Source organism: Pempheris klunzingeri, chromosome 23, assembly GCF_042242105.1.
Source record: "Pempheris klunzingeri isolate RE-2024b chromosome 23, fPemKlu1.hap1, whole genome shotgun sequence".
Classification (NCBI taxonomy): domain Eukaryota; kingdom Metazoa; phylum Chordata; class Actinopteri; order Acropomatiformes; family Pempheridae; genus Pempheris; species Pempheris klunzingeri.
The window spans coordinates 3,794,218-3,812,826 of record NC_092034.1 but is presented as its reverse complement, the minus strand read 5'-3'; the positions used below and the strand labels follow the sequence as shown (position 1 = coordinate 3,812,826).

Below are 18,609 nucleotides of genomic sequence, written 5' to 3'. Positions count from 1 at the left end.
CTTCACAGTTTTATTCCTCTCTATATTCTGAAGGTTTTTACAGAGGGGGTTTGCTCATCTATCACCCATACCCTGATTTATAGACCATTTTATTCCAAAAAACATGGCAAAAGTAGGTCATTTAATGGCTGTTGACAGTATTTTCTGATTTTAAGGAGTGATAAAGAAAAAGATATCCAACATTCCCTCAGTAAAAACCTTTGTCTCTAATATGCCAACAAAATAAAACAGTAATTTTATCCAGTATTCAGATTCCTGTTCTGGAAATGTGTGCAAAGTAGTGCATGTATAATCAGATAAAACATAGACATTAAGTAATTGTCTTACATGTCAGTAATCAACTGGGGATATTTCATGGTGATGTCCATTAGAGATATTTGTTTACCTTAAATAGTTTTTAAAAGAATCCACCAAAGAGTAAGTCAGTGCAAAATAGGTGAAAAATATAAATAAATGTAAATCATTTATCGATTAGGAAGAATATAGTGATGTGTACATAACAAGTATGTGAATCTACATTAAATAATTGGAACAAAATGGCCAATGAATGAATCACAAAATGGTCCAACTTTCCACTTTTACGCGCTTTTACGCACCAATCACGTGGCTCGCTTACGCTACTACTGCCGGCTCACGTACACCCGAGGGGTTAATTGGGGTCACCGTCAATTCCGGGAAGTTGATTGTCATGTTCAAAACGGCCAGAGATCAGGTGAGCCTGTAAATCACGCCCTCAGCCCCGCGGAGGATGGTTGCCGACTCTAGCCTCGTCGGTGGAGCTCGCTAGCGCCAGAGGTTTTAAAACAAACATGAGGGCGACCTCCACCAAGCGCGGCTTCCTGCGGTTCTGCGTCCTGTCCTCTTTTATCTTCCTGTTGTGCTCCACCTGCACCGGAGTCGTGTCCGGGCGGCACATGGCCTCCCGTCACCCCACGTTGAGGCGCAGCCGGCGGAGTCACCAGAGCGCAAAGCACAAAGGCGCGCACCACCGGCCGCTGACGGACGCGCAGAAAGCGGACCAGAACCTGCAGTTCATGTTGAGTTTGTACCGCAGCGCGGCCGAACCGGACGGCAGGCCCAAGCAGCACCGAAAGTTTGGCTCCAACACGGTGCGTCTGCTCAGACCGTCGGCGTCCTCGGTGCACTACCTGCCTGCGTCACCAGGTGAGATTCAGGTCTCAGCGTGGAGGCCGAATTAACTCTAATTAAATAATCAAACCTGGAGACTCCAGATTTAGATTTGCATCTCCAGCGAGTTGAGGGATTAAGATTTAAAATGAATCAGGAAATCAGATATTCTGACTTTTTCCTGGTGTGGGTCAAGCTCCAAAAACACTACACTTCCCATAATGCAACTTGGTGGCGTCTTTCATTAGGCTTAAGTAAGTTCTTAAATGTTGGTTTCTTTTTTTTTAATCCATGTTTTAAAAAATTAAATAACCACATATACAACAACTAAGGCATTGTGGGTAAGAATCTGTTTTAAGAAGATGTGAGTCTTTAGTTTAATTTAATGCTTCCTCTGTCCTTCAGACCACCACTACAGCTTCACAGTACAGTACAACCTGGACACTCTTCCGTCAGAGCAGCTGATTAGGGCCTCATTTGTCCACCTCCGCTCTTCATCCTCCTCCTCCTCCTCCCACTCCACCGCCACCTCGAGCGCCACCCGGGCCCTGGAGCCGCCCCGCTGCAGGGCTCAGATCACCTCACTGGGCAAAGAGAGCCTGGTCACCCTGGAGCCCCACCAGCGTTGGACAGAGACGGACATCACCGCGCACGTCCAGCAGGGGAAGAACCAGGGCGCGGGGGGACACTTGACGATCACTGCCCAGTACTGGTGCTCGGAGTCTGGGCATCCTGAAGAGGACAGCGGCCTCTCGTGGTGGTGGGCTCGTCTTCAAGGGAGACAAAGGCGGAGAGGCGAACCTCATCTTGAAGTCCCATCTCTTCTTTTGTACCTGGAGGAGGAAAGGGAAGTGAAGGACTGGATGGGGGACTTGCTGGGGGCGGAGGGGGAAGACATCATGAAGCGAATAGGGCAGTTGCATCCTTTGGTTCGCCGCCGCCGCCGCTCCAAAGACCTTTCATCCTCAGAGCCCAAAGATCCTTCGCTGGACGCTCTAAAAAACGCCCGTACCACCTCTTCGTCCGCCTCTTTTTCCACCTCCCCCTCTGCCTCCATCATCTCCGACATCCCCGACTACAAACGCAAAACCAGCACGCCCAAAAACCGCTGCAAGCTCCACTCCTTCCGCCTCTCCTTCGACGAGCTCGGCTGGGGTCACTACTTCATCGCCCCGCCGGTGTACAACCCGCGTTTCTGCCAGGGGAACTGCCCGAGGGTGCTCCACTACGGCTACCACTCCCCCAACCACGCCATCATCCAGACGGTCATCAACGACCTGGGCGTCGGGGACGTTCCTCCTCCGTCCTGCGTGCCTTACAAGTACATGCCCATGAGCGTGCTGGTGGTGCACAAGAAGAAGGTGGAGTACAGGGAGCTGGAGGACATGGTGGCCGAGTCGTGCACGTGTCGCTGAAGGCTCGGGGAAGGGCTGACTGACTGACTGACTGACTGACTGACTGTGAGCATGCTGAAGACTGAAGGGGGCGCGTTTGACGGGTCATCCGTTTGATCTACAGCTCGGCGGCTAAACATAATGAGCCCGAGGCGTGAAGGAGGAAGTTGTTGTGGTTTCAGATCCCCGTTGAAGCACTTTTAAAAAGGCAGCAGCTGAATGTAACTGTGGCCTGTGAAGAACTGTGGGTTGTGCAGATGAGAGGATATGTGTATTTACTGTTTTTTTTTTTGTTTGAATAATTGTTCTGTGAGCTGTTTGAAGCACTGTGCAGATTGGTGAATGTGCTGGTTGCTATATTCATTGTCACTAATGTAATTTTCCTACTGAGATCACAGGGATTGTTTAAATTTGGAAGCATTTTAAGCCACTTCAGGGTAACTTGACTAACTTTAAGTGGTAATTTAACTTTCAGTGTAACATAACAAAATAAATTAAACTTGTACAATAACTTGATGAAACTGTCTAAACATTACGGATACCTTTTAAAAAAACTGGTTTATTTGAAATATTAAACTGAGTGAATCGGCTCCTTTAAAGACAAATGCATGTAGAATCCGTTTTCAATGTTCAACCTCAAACCGCAGCCGCCTAACGGACGTTTTCTTTCTTGTGCCAGTCGACATATTCATTTGTTTTTGTCTCGTCTGTGTCGTTCCTCTTTTAAAAACCTGATCTGTGTTTTGTATAATGGCTGCGATTCTCTAGAAGAAGCCTCGATTTGTGGGTTAAAACAAAAACAAAGAAAAAAAAAAAAAAGAACCATGTCTCGATAACGTGTCGGCACCGTTTGAGGCCTCATTCGTCTGTAAGAAATTAGACCCTCCGATAAAAAGAAAAACATTTTAATAGATGACCGTGTTGGATGTAACTGTCGAGGCTTTGTGATGTCACATTTTTTGCTGTTTACAATCTGAACTTTTGCATTTTGTATGTATTTATAATGGGAGAGGTCTCCAAAAACTTGAAACAAGTGCTGCTACTGGCCACAAAATGAAGAAATGAAGGATTAAGAAGAGGCGTGACCGTGTTCAGTGTGAAACAGAAGTGCTGTAGTGGAAATGAATGCAATTTTTATTACAAGTATTACAAGAATAATAAAATAAAATGCATGTTTTCTAAAGCCTAATTTATTGTCATTTCTGTCAGTGCTGTCTAAGATGACCATGTGGTACGATCAAAAGCTCCAGAACTGTTCCTTGTGCTGAGATGTTCTGTTAATATAAACATTTAAAGGAAAAGTTCTACATTTTGCGTATTTAAATTAGTAATACGACCATTTTTTGTTGTATTAATCGTTGTTTGAGACCATTTACTTCCTGGAGTCTCTGCTGGTTGCCGGGCAACTTGGTCCCGACTAAAACAGCACTTTTTAAACTTAAGTTTTTCTCCAGTTGTTAATTAGTGAGCTTTAGAGGTTCTGGTTATACTGGTAGGGAGGCAGGCTAGCAGTTTCCCCTTGTTTCTAGTCTTTATGCTAAGCTAAGCTAACCTGCTGCTGGCTGTAGCTTCATATTTAACACACACACACACTGATTTTCTCATCCATCTCTTCCCAATTTGTAAATTCCTGAAATAATGGCTACGATTTTGAAGAATGTTGATGACCTTTAAAATAACAGAATGATTTCTATTTACTTTATTTCACAAACAAAAGACAAATTCTCCAAGAAAGTGAAATTATTCACATATTATTTTAAGTACTCAAGGAAAAGTCAGCTGTTGCTAACAGGCAAAAAAACAGCAGCATGAATGTAACATGTAAATAATCCTAAAGAACTGAATTATTAACATACTTTTATGCATTTTGATTAAGAGACAAACTCTAAAACACAACCTTTAATTCCTGAGTGACTCTACAATAGAGACAACTGTATAGGAAAGTGCATTATTACATTGAGTCCAACAGATGGCGCTCTTCACTAACAGCAAAGAAGACTTGCTGCATGAAATTTCCACACAGACACAAAACCTAAATCCAACTTTGGAGCTAATTTTAATGTTCAGAGCGAAACAAAAGGAAGAAAGACTGATTGTGCCTGATGATTAAAGTATCAGACGTGTTCACGTGCAGTCGGTCTGCAGGCGGTGATCTCTGTGGCCTCAGCATTCAATGTTTCATTCACCTCTTTGTCTCTTACGTCTCTCTGACCTCACTATCAGGAGAAGCCTTTGAAGAAAGTCATGTGAGATCTACGTGAAGGAAAAAGGTCAAACTGGACACGCAGTCGAAGAACGCCCTTTGTGCTACACAAGAAAACACAAAAACACATGGACTTTTCTCATTTTCTGTTTTTCCGTGTGGCTAAAGTGAAACACAACATGTAAAGTTGTTAACAAAACATTTAATTTCCCCCCAAAAAAGGTGAACTTCTGTGGGGTCAAATGATTTGACCTACAATCCTGCTCACCTGTTGCTGCAAAACTTGATGTAAATATAAAATCAACTTAAAACTTGAGCTAATGCCTGATTCCACGTTGACGACCAACACTTGACCTGCCGCTTCACCTTCGCCCTGAGTGTATATGAATCATTATTTAGCAGATGACGGGCAGCATCAGTGTCACAGCGTTAGGAGATGCACTTTGCCCCCCCACTCTCTCCCGTTAGTGGGTCACAGAGACGCCATTCCTTCGCTGGTGTTTACCGACAGACGTGCACGCCTGCCTCAACATGGAGCACACAGTCATGCACACACAGACACAAACATGTAAGTCATGATAAGCTGTGACCTATTTGGCTCTGAAACATGAAAACAAACATTAAAAACAAGCTCATTTGCATAAAGCAGTTTTAAATGTGTGTTTTGTTTCATGTGTATTTGAATGAAAATGCTGTAATTTTGCGTTTTAGTGGAGATGAATAGTGAATAAAGCATATTTAGTCTGTGTGTGATTCTCTGCTGTGCACTTCATGACACCAGGCTGACACTCAGTGTAGAGTTCACTACAATGACGCCTCCTGTCCAGACTTCAGTAACCCAATATCCTCGGACTATTACACAGCGCTAAACTTGTTTTCCTTCACGCAGCAGAACAACAACAACTTAATGGGAAACCTGACTTCCTCGCGGCGAAATCTGACCCCAAAAATAACTTTGAGAGGGTGTTGATCAATCCCTGATGTGATTCTGACACAGTTTCGGTTTTGAAAACTCAGTTTTGAGCTTGATGATTTCACGAAAAGACAAAATCATTATTAAAGTATTTGTTGTGGTGATTTTACAGTTTAATTTTATTCCTGCAGATTCCTCATTCTTGTGGGGATGTGTGTGAGAGGACTGGGACATAAGAACAGTTTCTCTCAATTATCTATTAGCATTCACATGGGAAAGACACTTAAAAAGTATAAAGATGTAATGATGTTTTCTTAAAAAGGACTTAAATAAATGAATTTAATTTAAATTTACTTGTTTTTTACGAGTTACTGTTAAAATCAGGTGACATGAAAGTGAAAAAAGGCACTAAAAGTGCATTTTATGAGGAGATTTGTGAGAAAGAAATGTTTAATTCAGGCTTTCAGTCATGAATCCGGTCTGTTACTGTAACATTAGTGTGTTGAGTGACTGGAAGTCCTCAGTTTTACGGGACCTCCCCGTCTATTTCCTCAAGGGATTTCAGATGTGTGTGTCTGAGTGTGTAGTTTTGTCCTCTTCACCCTGATCTCCTCTGACGGATGTTCTGAAATAACACACACACACACACACACACACACACACTGAGAGGCACACTTTAGAAAGACTGATTCCCGTAAATGTCACACATGGGGAAGAGGTGACCTGTTAATGATCACATTAGACAGAGAGCCGGACGGAGGGCCGTAATGGGCGTTTATTACAGAAAAACACACTGGATCTTGTGTGGAGAAAGTGTGTGTGTGTGTGTGTGTGTGTGTGTGTGTGTGTGTGTGAGTTATGAAATGAGTAAACCAGACAGTCACACAGACGCAAATGTTTGCATTTAACTGTATGCTGTCTGTCACACTGTGCACAGCACCTAAAATTAGTCCAGCTGTCTATCCCCTATGGTGACGAACATGCACTATATACACTAGTGTTTATTTAAATAGCATTTAATATTTTATGGGGAAAGAAATGCAGCTGATGTGCTTGTTACACGTATGATCATTGTATTTTAGTGAGCAACACTGAATGCAAACATAACTTTTGTTGGTTTACAAGGTTTACAAATTTGAAATGTGCAAATATGTGTTGTTAAGGAGAGTAAATACTGCAGTCTACTCACTAAAAGTTAGGGATATTCAGCTTTCAGGTGAAACTTCAGGATGAACCTAAAATGCATTCTAACCTTTCCAGGTGAACTTAATGTGACCTTCTCTAAACCTTTGAATGCACATGTCCAACTGTTCAGTGTCTCAGTACTTTCTGCACAAGCTGCTGTTCTCTAACAAGAAGCTTAACAGCAACATTCACAACAGGTTTGATCCATGAATCCACCAATACATTTCCTGCTTCAGTTAGAATTGGTATTTAAACAGTCCTCCTCATCCTGCTGTTCACATTCTGACATCATGAGACCAAGACGACACCTAACAGTTGATCAGCAGCACCTCAACACTGGAGGCTTCAAACAGGAAGTCCTCAGACGGAGGTGTTCACTGAGCTTAGAGGGTCACAGAGTGTCATCAGGAGGTTGGAACAGTGATACAGAGACTGGAAGAGTCACAGAAAGGAGAGGAGTGGACGTCCTTTGGCCACGTCCCAATTTATTGAGACACTGAACATGTTTTTGTTGTGGTATACCTACCACTGTTGGTAGATTTTCTTTCAATAAATTGTTTAAGATGAAGAAATTACCATTGTATGCTTCTACTTAAATGTCCTACTTTCATGATATAATATCACTGTAGCATTCACTTTTTACATTTTCCATATATTTCACCTGAAAGTCAAATATCCATAACTTTTTGTGAGTAGTGTATGTGGAAGATATGTTCCCTCTGTATTGTGAGTGGCTTCAGATTACTTTTTAATAGACAGATAAGAGATAAGCGCCGCCAGAGGTGGACTGTCACCACGTCCACTATCAGAACATTGCTGGCTTCGGCTCAAGGACGTTTATGGAGCTTTTCTGGCTAACCTGTTTCTGTGAACGTCACCCTGCACCGCCGGTCTGCATGAGGACTGTCAGATGAGGTCATGTCTGCAACCGTCCTTCGATCCGTTTGTCCGAGCGAATTCATCCCTCTTACTTAACGACAGAACCAGAGTTTAAAGGTCAGACTGGGGCTGTCACAATATCAGATTATCACCACACGCCAGATGAATCCATGATAACGATACTGTTGCAATATCAATAATATATAGGACATTTGATACAGCAGCAAATAATATTACAATGTGAATAATAATCAGTTGATTGTTTCATGTTTTGCCCTGTTGTGGTAAATGAATTACACTTGAAACACAACTATAGAGAGGTGTGGAAAGTCTTCCTCTCCAACCTGATCTTGGTCTTCAATTACAGTAAAAACTACCAAAAAAAAGCACATGGAAATCAAAATGAGAGTTTTTTTTCAAAATAAAACCAATATGAGATCTCTGAATGAAAGCTGAATTGTCCTCACCATCATGCAAAGTACAAAGAGTCATCAGAAAACCTCTGCTGGAGCTGGAAAACAGCGTTCAGAGGTAAAAGTCCACCGTAATCAGGTCCACGAGCGTGATTAACGATAATTAGAGTTAAACATTTAGCAGCGAGGTCAGACTCAAGGAGATTTATGTGCTGTCAGAGGATCTAAACATTTGAAGCACTTGGAAGTTACCTACATCTGTTTTCCATTTGCAAAGATTTAATTATTTAGAGTCTCTAAATTTATTTAGAATATTTTCAACTTAGATGAAGATGAACCAGGACTACATAGGGCAAATAAAACAATATCATAGAAAGTTATATGAGGGCCAATAAACATACAACTGTGTGACTTATGCTCTGTAATGAATGCTTTTTAAAACATCACCTTTTGGTCTAAACTCATGCTAAACCTGTATCCACACCAGTTACACAAGTGCACCAGCACAGTCACTTCATTCCTTGTTTCGGCTCCTCCGCTCTGAAAGCTTCCTTCACTCCAGTCTGACTCTGCAGCTGCTCGGCCCCTCGGGCTCAACGTGATGAGTCATGTTTGGTGATGAAATATGATGCAGATGTTCTCGGTTCGTGCAGCGAGGGATTCCTGTCAGTCTCCTGCTCTTCTGGAGGCCTTTCGCCGATGAGCACTCTTACAGGAATCAGCACAACAGTTTTCCATTACGTCCATCTGTGATCCGACAAGATTCCCTTTGGATGAAAAAGATCCCTGCGTCGACTGGGTAAAAACCAGCTGTAGGAATGCTGTAGTCAGCATAAGGCACCTTTCAGCTATGGACTTGTCTCCATAACAGATGGAAGGAAAGAGCTTCAAATCATCTAAAGGGAAAGTTCACCATGTTTTGAGTGGATGTCCTATCAGTGTTGATGGTAAAAGCAGTTAATTGAAGCCATGAATACCTCACTGGGTGCCATATTGACCGATAGATCAGAAAGTTTAATACAGTATATTTATTTATAAGAGGCTTCTGTGTAGATGGTAATGACGCGTAGAAATCCCATGAGAGTTGCAAATCTATGGTTACCATCTAGACATGACCAAGAGAGAGAGCCTGGATGCAATGCATTCTGGTACATGCAGGCACTGAGCAGGAGAGCTCAGCACGCACTTGACTACTTTTCCCATCATCCCTGACTGGACAGCCACATAAAACGTGGAGAAATGTCTTGTCTGTGACGACAATGTGTTGCTGTCCAACCGGAAATGAAGACACACGTGTGTTATAGAAACCTTTGTCTTACTAACCCAGTTGACGAGATCCAGCTGAGCTCATGCAGGCTCCTGTCTTTATTACCCACTGTGGGTTCACTCAGCACAATCAGCCTGACACAGTGGGTGCTTTTCTCTCTTCCTATGGGACACACTGGACTCACAAATGCAGAGATCCACAAGATTAAAATGATTTTGATTTGTGGCAAACCTGTCTATTAACGTTTTACAGTCTGTATTGAAAGGCCGGCCTCTCCCAGGAAGTTAATCGCAAAGATAATCCATGAAACAGCATTTACACTGCATGGTTCCTCTGCATTGTGCATTGTACCTTTTTTTCAACATCTTTGGATCCAGTTGAGAAAGTCTAAACAAGTGCAGCCTGTATAATTAGGAAAAGCTGCAGCTTTTTGACTCTGTGTAGTTAAGATAAATGCCCCTGACACTGACCTGAAGGACTGGACTTGGTCCCCAGGCGCTGCTCTGTGCCTGCCGCTGCTGTGAAATAACCAGAACAGACCAGACGAGGGGAGTTAATGAATTAATCTCCATTGCAGAGTAACAAGTGTGTGTGTGATTAAACATGAAAATCACACACAATATCTATGGAACTTTTCATTTAGTATAATAAGGGATGAAAATATGTTCATGAGTCAACACAAACAAGCAAAAAGTTAAATTTAATTTCACCACATATGTGATTTCCCCTTTTCCCATCTTGTCTTCAGGAATTTCTACAGTGTGATATTTAAATATATGGAGCACACACACACACACACACACACACACACACACACACACAGTGTAAGTCACGTGCTGGGTGCTGTGTCTCTGCTTATGTAAACCACATGTGCTGCCACCCTCAGCTCCCTGTACATTGTATAAGTGGGACTGGAGGGCTGCGTCAGGTAGCCAAAGACATGCTGCAGCACACAGACTCTGCAAACTGATTAATCCTTATCTTGCTGCAAGTTCATTCACACACACGCTGTGGCACTGACACACACACACACACACACACATACACACACACACACACACACACATATATTCGGTGACCTCTTTGCCACTTTAAAGCCTTTCACCCAGCTGTGTCTCATACCTTTATGTTACGATCACGTGTGTGGCCTCTGGTCCACCTTTGCTCACGTTACCTGCTCATAAAATATACGAATGTTACTGATGGGCTCTTTTTCAGTGAGCCTCTGCTCAGAAATAAAAGCCGGCTGTGTTGGCTCTCAAACTGCCCTTTATTCACTACCACTTCTGGCCTTTATAGAAATGTAGCAATGATTTGACCCACGATTAGTACGTGTGCTCTTAAATGTCCCATTTTACCCAACATGCCCTTTTTAATGTCTTTTCAACAGAGAGTTGTGTCCCTGGTGTGCCTAGAGACCCACGATGAGAAAAGACTTTTTCTCCGGCTCCATCTTTCAGTCAATGTGTGTGAAAACGCCCCATTTGGATTTTGCTCCCGTTATGATGTCATAAGGGGATCTGTTGATCATGTGACCTCCTGCGGACCCTCAGCAGGCTGACTGACCCCAAACACTGTAAACTTTATATATGTATAAAGTATAAATGTGAATGTATAAAGAGAATCATGCCGTCCGTGTGCCCCCCCCCGCAGAAACGAACGAACAACAGATGTAGAGAGTAAAAAAAAAAACTGGAAGTCATCGGAGAGGGAAGGGAGGCACAATAACACAATGTCTCTTGGCTAAATAGCTCATTTGAACACACGTCCTGCAGGAGTGCATCATGCAGGAGCTTATGTCAGGCATTGTGGGAAACAGATTTTAGAAGAACGTGGGAAAATGGCGTTTATTTATTCTAATGGTGTTCATTTAAAGCTCACGTAGTAGGGCAGACATCTGAATGTTTGTATCTGAGTGCACATGGAAGGATAGAAAAGTCTCACTGTGCTTCGGTCTTAATAGCATCACAAAAGTGGGATCATCTTGTCTTGTATTAATTTGTAAAAAAGATAAAAGATAAAAAGGAATCGGCTCCTCGATTGTTCACTTAAAGGAGCCGACTTGCTAAAGACACAAGTATACGTATAGAAGAAGAAGAAGAAGAGGAAGAAGAAGAAAGTGTACGAGAGAGAGAAAGAGCACAAAAACCGAGTGTGCTGCTTTGGCCTAATTTGGGAAAATGGCCGGTTTTCTGCAAAGACTTACTGTCTTTTGGGCCAGAAGTGAAAGATAAAGAAAGGGGTGGACGGCACACAGTGTGGACTGTGACTCTCCCTCCCTCCCTCTTGCTTCCTCTCCCCTGGGATCATGGCCTGTGTGTATATAAAGGAGAGCCGGTGCCACGGCTGAGCTCGCTGAGTCAGTCTGAGTTGAAGAGCACCTCCAGCAACCCTGTGACTAATGAAAACCTGACTGAACCCCACTCCGGCTGGTTGAGTCATCCACAAAGTGTCCCAGATCAGGAAACCTCGCTGGTGGAGATCACGTTTACTCAAGATGCAGAAGAAAGGCTTCCTCACAGTCACCCTGTGCGTGGTGCTGCTACTGCTGGCTCAGCAGGTGAGTGGATAAATGTGTCCAGTGTTACATTAAGGGATGGACTTATGTTGGAAGTCTTTTTCTGGAATATTAGAAACACGCGCTTTACGCTGTAAAGACATTGATGAGATTGATCCAGATTAAAGTGGAAGAGGTGACGAGATGCTTTAAAGCCTCAACACAAGTGAGAAAATGTGAAAAAAGTGGGAGGTGTTTGTCATATTTCATGTTTAAGACATATTGGAGTGTACAGATTCATCCTTGACCTTGGCAGCAGTAGTTTGACATAATAATCTTGACTCAAGGTTCATTTTCTAGGTGATAAACTAACTCAACGTTGACTTAAGTTACTCAGTACACTGTTTTATATTGTATCTATCGTCGTATTCCTGATTTTCCTGACTGCCTTTACCTGTCTGTGTGCACCAGGCGCATGCAGGTCCGCTGGTCCCACCCGTCCGGTCCAGCTCTGCCAGTTCCAGCGGGGTCCCCACACTGAGGAGGATAGCTCGGATGACCCCGCTGTGGAGGATCATGAACAGTAAACCGTTCGGAGCTTACTGCCAGAACAACTACGAATGCTCCACAGGCCTCTGCAGGTAACTGGAGAAGGAAAAAGTACAAAAAGAGAAAAGTTAAGGTCAAATTCTGGGTGTGAAAAGTTGAATTTAACGTAAAAAACAGCTAATTTAGTTACAGAACCATCTGTGTCCTTTCCTTTCAATACAATTATGATCATTTTAATCCAATAAATTCTGATGCTGATTTTTGTGAGTGTAGCCCAACATGCACTGATGTCTCTTCAGCTGCAGATTATTTACACTAAAAATGTACCACCATTCAGTTTTACATACAAAAACAAGGCATGTGAGGAAGTTAGGAGGTATTATGATGTATGACGCACAACTAAACTCTTCTGTAACACTTTATTTTCCCTGATTTCCTAATAATCCTACAATAATTTAACAGTATTTTTGCACCACTTATAGGGAATATAGTTGCGAGAAAGTTATTTTAGACAGTTGGTTTAGTCCTTTTTATATTTGCTTTTATTTCTAGATTTTGTTCTATCGTTTGTTTTGCCACTACTTCTCTTACTGACACTTTATTTCTGTCTCCTCTGCTGCTGTAACAACAGCGGGATGAACAAAGTCTCTCTTATCTTATTTTTTACTTTAGTTTCCAGAAAAGTTCATATTTTATTGTCTTGTATTATTCATACCAAACCATGCTGTTTTTTTCTGGGAAATTAAAGACTGTAACAATCTTCTACTCTCTTGGAGATAAACTGAGCCTCAGTGATGAACTGGTGTGTTTTCCTCTCCTCAGGGCGGGACACTGCTCCACCAGCCACCGAGCCACCGCAGAGACGGTGAACTACTAGTGAACTACTAGTGAACTACTAGTGAACTAGTAGTGAACTACTAGTGAACTAGTAGGCGTCCCAGGACACAGGCAGCGTGTTTACAGGAGAAACCTGACGACAGGTTCTCATTACTGGGGATATTCACGTATCCAGGCTTTTCCAAAAAAAAAAGTTTTTCTACTTTTATGTGCTAATATGTTGCTGATAATATCTAAATGTTTATATGAATTTACACAGCATAGTTTTATCCAAAAAAAAGGCACATTAAAGGGGTTGGGGGGGGGGGTCACTGCTCCACTTGATTTATTCAAAGTGGAAATAATAAGAATTTAAATTAGAGCAATAGGAAGTGGGCTGAGACAATGGGGTAAAGTGCAAAACTATAAGAAGGGAGTGATTTAGCCTTTTATACTTGATGTTTTCCATGACGTGATGTGTGACTTACAATGAGTACGTGAAAAACTACAAACATATACACTGCTATGGACCAAAACCTTCCACCTCCCAGCTCCAAATGAAACCTGAGAAGCTCGGCCACTTCACAAATGATTGAAGTCGAGCCTGATGTCAGACGTCGAAGCGAAGCTAGTGAACCAGAACACAAGCTGCTGATTTCATTACAGGATGACAAATGTTTGTTTAGCAATGAGACTCTTTATCTGGTGTATTATTTGGGAATGTGCTGCACACAGTGTGCTTGGACTTCCACAGATTTCAGTCATTGTTGAGTCATCCGTATTAATCAGCCTTAGAAATCAGCTTTTCAAGCCTTGGAAAAGCCTTTTCCCCCTTAAACTTAATTTAAACTGCAAGATTAGCTGCCTGACTTGGCAGGATCACAGTGGAGGACAAAGATGCATAAAGCAAAGTAGAAAAAAGGGGCACAAGAGAAGATCAACAAAAGGGAGGAGAAAAGATAAGACGAAGCAAAGTGAAGGAGCAGAGGTTACAAAGTACTGATGCAACGCTCGAGCGCCCTCAACATTTAACATCTTCCTGTTTTTTATTTCAGCTCTGTTCTTTTTAAAGCGAGTATTAAAGCAGGAGGAGCTTCTTGTTAAGATGTCCAGCGTTAGTTAGTTAGTTAGTTAGAATTATTAAAAGAACATAACTCATAATAATACATGCACACTGATTTGGTGGAACGCAGTGATATTTTATTTATTTCCTCCTTTGTCAGAAAAAAGAACCCATTTATCATTTTATTTGGCATTTTTAGAAGATAGATTTGTTTATGATATTTTGTGTTTCTTTTTATTAATAACCCTGTCTGGATTCTTTTCAGCTTCACAGGCAGGAACTTTTCTATAACTACTTAAACATGTAACCTAATTTGACAAATATCTTTGCTGGTTGGACAGATTCATAACTACCAGCTGCACACTTGTTTTTTTTCTTCTTTTTTTTTGCACATCCATCTCAAATTCATCGCAGATTTCGCTTCGACTTGCCTGCATAGTTTACGTCAAGCACAGAGCAGGCGGTTGCTGATTTTTTTGTACGCTCAGCATGTTTGAGAAATGTTGGAGTAGGATTGCACTTTTAAACCCAAATTATCTTTGTACTGTGTACCGTCTACCGTTTGTACTGTACCACGTCCAGGTAGAAGTGGAATAAAAGCATTGGAGAAAAAAAAAAAAGACATTGTTGCCTCTGTGAGTCATTTTTAAATTTGTTTAGCAGAATAATTTGTAGGAGAAATGTAGGAGAAGGCTGCTGCTGCTCTATATTTTTCTTTTTTTGTCAACAAATCTTGTGAAAACACCCAAAACCAACAGCATTAATACTTTCTTACTGCTTTACTGGCTCTCTGGCTCTCAGCCCACTGGCTCCTACTGTGTCCATAAACCTTTAAATAGGTCACAAATATATTCTATAAATACAAATATATTCTATAGATCCATTTTTTAAGCAGCTGGAAGCAAACAAGCTGAAATAGTTCTTTTATTTGGGACTAAGTTCTGTTAAAGCTGAATAATTCAGATAGTTACATCTCCACTGGCTTGTAGTTAAGTGTGAGCGAAATTAGCAGAGGGTCATTCTTGATGTGATGAAGACAGGTGATGTAGCTGAAAGCTCAGGAAGAAACCCTTTCTGCACCGATATGAGATTTAGAGGAGTTAAATGAGAAGATTTAGCTCAAAGGCTCATAAAAACAAAAGCAGCAGGATCTCGTGTTGATGACGTTTTGACTGAACACCAGCACTGATCCATCTGCTGCAGAATCTGGACGACGCTCCGACTCATGAGCCAACCGAATGTCCTGTCAGCGTTCAAAAGTCAAACAGCTGTCGGCATTCAGATGTTCAGACTTTCACAACGACAGAGACGACGAGCCAAGTGTGTGAGTGGAACAGAGAGAGAGAGAGGGCTGGAAATCATGTGGGTGCGAGAAGCGTGAAAAAAATGTGCAGAGTCATCAGAAGTGTCTGTCTGCATGTGTGTGTGTGTGTGTGTGTGTGTGTGTGTGTGTGTGTGTGTGCAGATACATGAAGATACATGTGTGTATCTGTGCACGTGTCAGTGGAACAGAAACAGTGAACACAAATGTCCATTTGTAGCTAAATGGCCAAAAGTATCTGGAAACATAGAGAACATTTTTTTTTGTTTTTTTGTCTAATTCCCTTAGTTTTAATGAAGTGAAATCTCAGTACTAAAGCACATCATGCTTCCAGCTGTGTTGTGTTAAAGGTCCAGGCCCGTGTTCCCAGACGTCACATCCATATTGGACACTTGGACACACCACCGTAGCCACAGTCTGTCACTAACTTTAACTACGCCGGAGATTTCATGCAAAGACATTGTAGGCCGAGGGAATTTGATAAAAAAATGTTTTCTTCAAGCTTTATAAAAGCCCTGAACTCAGAGAGAGAGAGAGAGAGAGATCAGAAGCCAGAAGTTATCACCTGACATCAGTGTTGGACTTTCCAGAAGGCCCTCACAGTGTGCCACATACTTTTGGCCATATAAAATACAAAACCCAGACATGTGCACGGGGCTAGATTTGAATAATTACAGCCTCCAGTTCAGGCAACGCAATATCGCCTTGTGTCACATCAGTGCTTTAGTAAAAATGTGTTTACTGTTCCCGCTCCTGAGTTGTCAGGGCAGGAGTCATCTGGCACTCACACTGTGTTTCTCATACATTTGGCTGTGTGTGAAAGTGTGTGTTGGGCTTTGGATGATGATGTTTGGTACCCAGAACCAAACAGGCGTGTAGGCTGTTTGTTTGATCACAGTTTGCCTGAAATGTAATCGTATTTGTCACCTTTTTAAAGCTGCTTCTGGGAATCAAGGAGCAGATCCAGAATCTTAAAAAGCTCAATACTTAAAACTCAACTCAAAACTTACTCTAATTATCATGAAGCATCACATGTTAATAACGACAGCTGGACAGATAAAGAAATAAAAGCTGCACAGCACGTGTGTGTCTCTGTGTCACTGGTAGATTTATGAGCGTTTCTGTTCTGCTGACTGCTGCAAACTGGATCATGTGCTTTACATTTAAATCATTTTCTGATCCAAACAACTGGCGTCTTTATAGTTTTAGTTTAACTTTATGTGACCAGAATGATGAATTCAACACAGCAGCACAACTGTAGGGCGGTTTGATGGTGAGACTTTGTGTGTAAATAATATTCAGTGTCAGAGGTCGATATGATCCGGCCCACACAGTGTGTGTGTGTGTGTGTGTGTGTGTGTGTGTGTGTGTGTGTGTGCGTCTGTGTTTATTCACGTCTGTTTGCCTTCTCAGATGAATATAACCCAGGTCAGGTATTTTTGTCTCTGTTAAACATCAGTAAACTTTGAACTCTAAACACCACGTTTCAAAGTTTATCATGATATACTGGATTATGTACGCTCACTTTTTTTTTTTTAACCGGTATTCTTACATTGATTTTCCATGTGCTTGAAGAAAACTACATCCTGCTTCATTGTTTCACAACAAACTAAATGTATATCTTGCAATTTGAGCCCAACAGCTATTGAATGAATTAATCCGCTGACTTTGTCATTAATCTATTAGACACAGTAATAGTTGTGGTGGAGCTTTCACAGGTGAATCTCCTCGGTGACAGATGAATGAAATGAGGATGTGAAGAAGAGTCAACAGGGGAAAAATACATCAGAGATTGACGGAGTTCCCACGTCAGCTCTGGTGCTGCAGAAAGACGTTTCAAAGAACAAAGTTTGCACTCAGATATTTAGAATACACAAGGTCGCGCTGTAGCGCCACAAACACTCATGGTTACAGCACTACAGTCTCATGTAGGGCAGATGAGCAGCTGCAGCCAGTTCAGAAAACTGGCAGATAAGCGACCACATCGCTGGAGATCAGTTATTAGTTCAAACAGGGTATTAAAGGTAGACGAGCATAAGACAGACAGTATAGATTAAACATGATAAATAATAAAACAAACCTTTCCTCAGTATTATTTCTGCAAAATTCTGCAAAGGATTTCTGCAAAAGTTTTTTCCTCTAATTTATCTTGTGTGACAGATCATGTAATCTACCTTCTCTCACCCCTCTGCCGATATTCAGACATTATCTAATATGTATAGTTTAAAAGGGGAAGATGTCTGTAAAAGGGAACTACGGAGCCTTAATATTCAGCTCTGGCTGCCCTGAGCCGTTCCTTCTCTGTTTTCAACTTTGGTTTGTGGACTCGAGGTGAAAAGGACATGAGGTTCACAGTCAGACTATGTTTCAATCTGACAGTTTTCTCCAGAGAACCAATATAAATTATCCAAGATGCCATATCTGGTTAGAACATAGGCACAGCGTCCAGCTGCTCCTCTTATAGTCATGGTCCCAGTCTTTTCACAATTTTATGAAGCCTTAATATGATGTTCTTTTGTCTGTTTAAGATAAGAAGTGTTTAAAGAGTTTGGTTTTGACCTGCTCTTTAGTGGAAAGCAGAATTTGTTATGAATTGGCACTATATGACTAAAGATTGATGGATTCATGTTGTCCCTCACTTTCCTGTCACCCCCCCACTGTCTGCAGGTAAAAAACCTTTTGGGGGGGGGGGGGGGGGGTCACTCAACCACCAAAGCCTTGTAGCTTCACGCTGAGGTGGAGGACGGCAGCAGTGGACTAAGAATAGATGAAACTGAACTCAAGAGCAGCTGCAAATTAAATACCTGGACGACCTGCAAATTAATTCTAATAGATTTTACATTAGATATCACAGAAAGGTGCCGTTTTGCCCAAATAACAGCTCCAAAATTTGGCAACACAGTGTTTTTTTTTTGTTAAATACATAATATTCTCCCCAACAACGGTCAGAAAGTGTCACTAAAATCCCTGCATCCATCATA

The 18,609-nt window shown here is 41.9% G+C and overlaps 2 protein-coding genes across 2 annotated transcripts; both read left to right on the top strand.

Annotated features, from left to right (window-relative positions):
- The first annotated feature begins 760 nt into the window (after positions 1-760).
- bmp15 (bone morphogenetic protein 15) lies at positions 761-2,543 on the top strand. The gene is made up of 2 exons (XM_070854890.1): positions 761-1,164; positions 1,534-2,543. Exons 1-2 carry the CDS (start codon positions 810-812, stop codon positions 2,541-2,543), a joined length of 1,365 nt encoding a protein of 454 aa, XP_070710991.1. The 5' UTR covers positions 761-809.
- A 9,210-nt stretch (positions 2,544-11,753) lies between these two features.
- leap2 (liver-expressed antimicrobial peptide 2) lies at positions 11,754-13,305 on the top strand. Its single transcript, XM_070854850.1, has 3 exons — positions 11,754-11,942; positions 12,351-12,520; positions 13,251-13,305. The coding sequence occupies exons 1-3, from the start codon at positions 11,880-11,882 to the stop codon at positions 13,303-13,305; spliced, it is 288 nt and encodes a 95-aa protein (XP_070710951.1). The 5' UTR covers positions 11,754-11,879.
- The last annotated feature ends 5,304 nt before the right edge of the window (positions 13,306-18,609 follow it).

Coding starts and splice junctions, on each gene's coding strand:
- leap2 (XM_070854850.1), top strand. CDS start 11,880: ATGCAGAAGAAAGGCTTCCTCACAGTCACCCTGTGCGTGGTGCTGCTA. Junction 11,943..12,350: donor TGCTACTGCTGGCTCAGCAG/GTGAGTGGATAA, acceptor TGTGTGCACCAG/GCGCATGCAGGTCCGCTGGT. Junction 12,521..13,250: donor TGCTCCACAGGCCTCTGCAG/GTAACTGGAGAA, acceptor TCCTCTCCTCAG/GGCGGGACACTGCTCCACCA.
- bmp15 (XM_070854890.1), top strand. CDS start 810: ATGAGGGCGACCTCCACCAAGCGCGGCTTCCTGCGGTTCTGCGTCCTG. Junction 1,165..1,533: donor CTACCTGCCTGCGTCACCAG/GTGAGATTCAGG, acceptor TCTGTCCTTCAG/ACCACCACTACAGCTTCACA.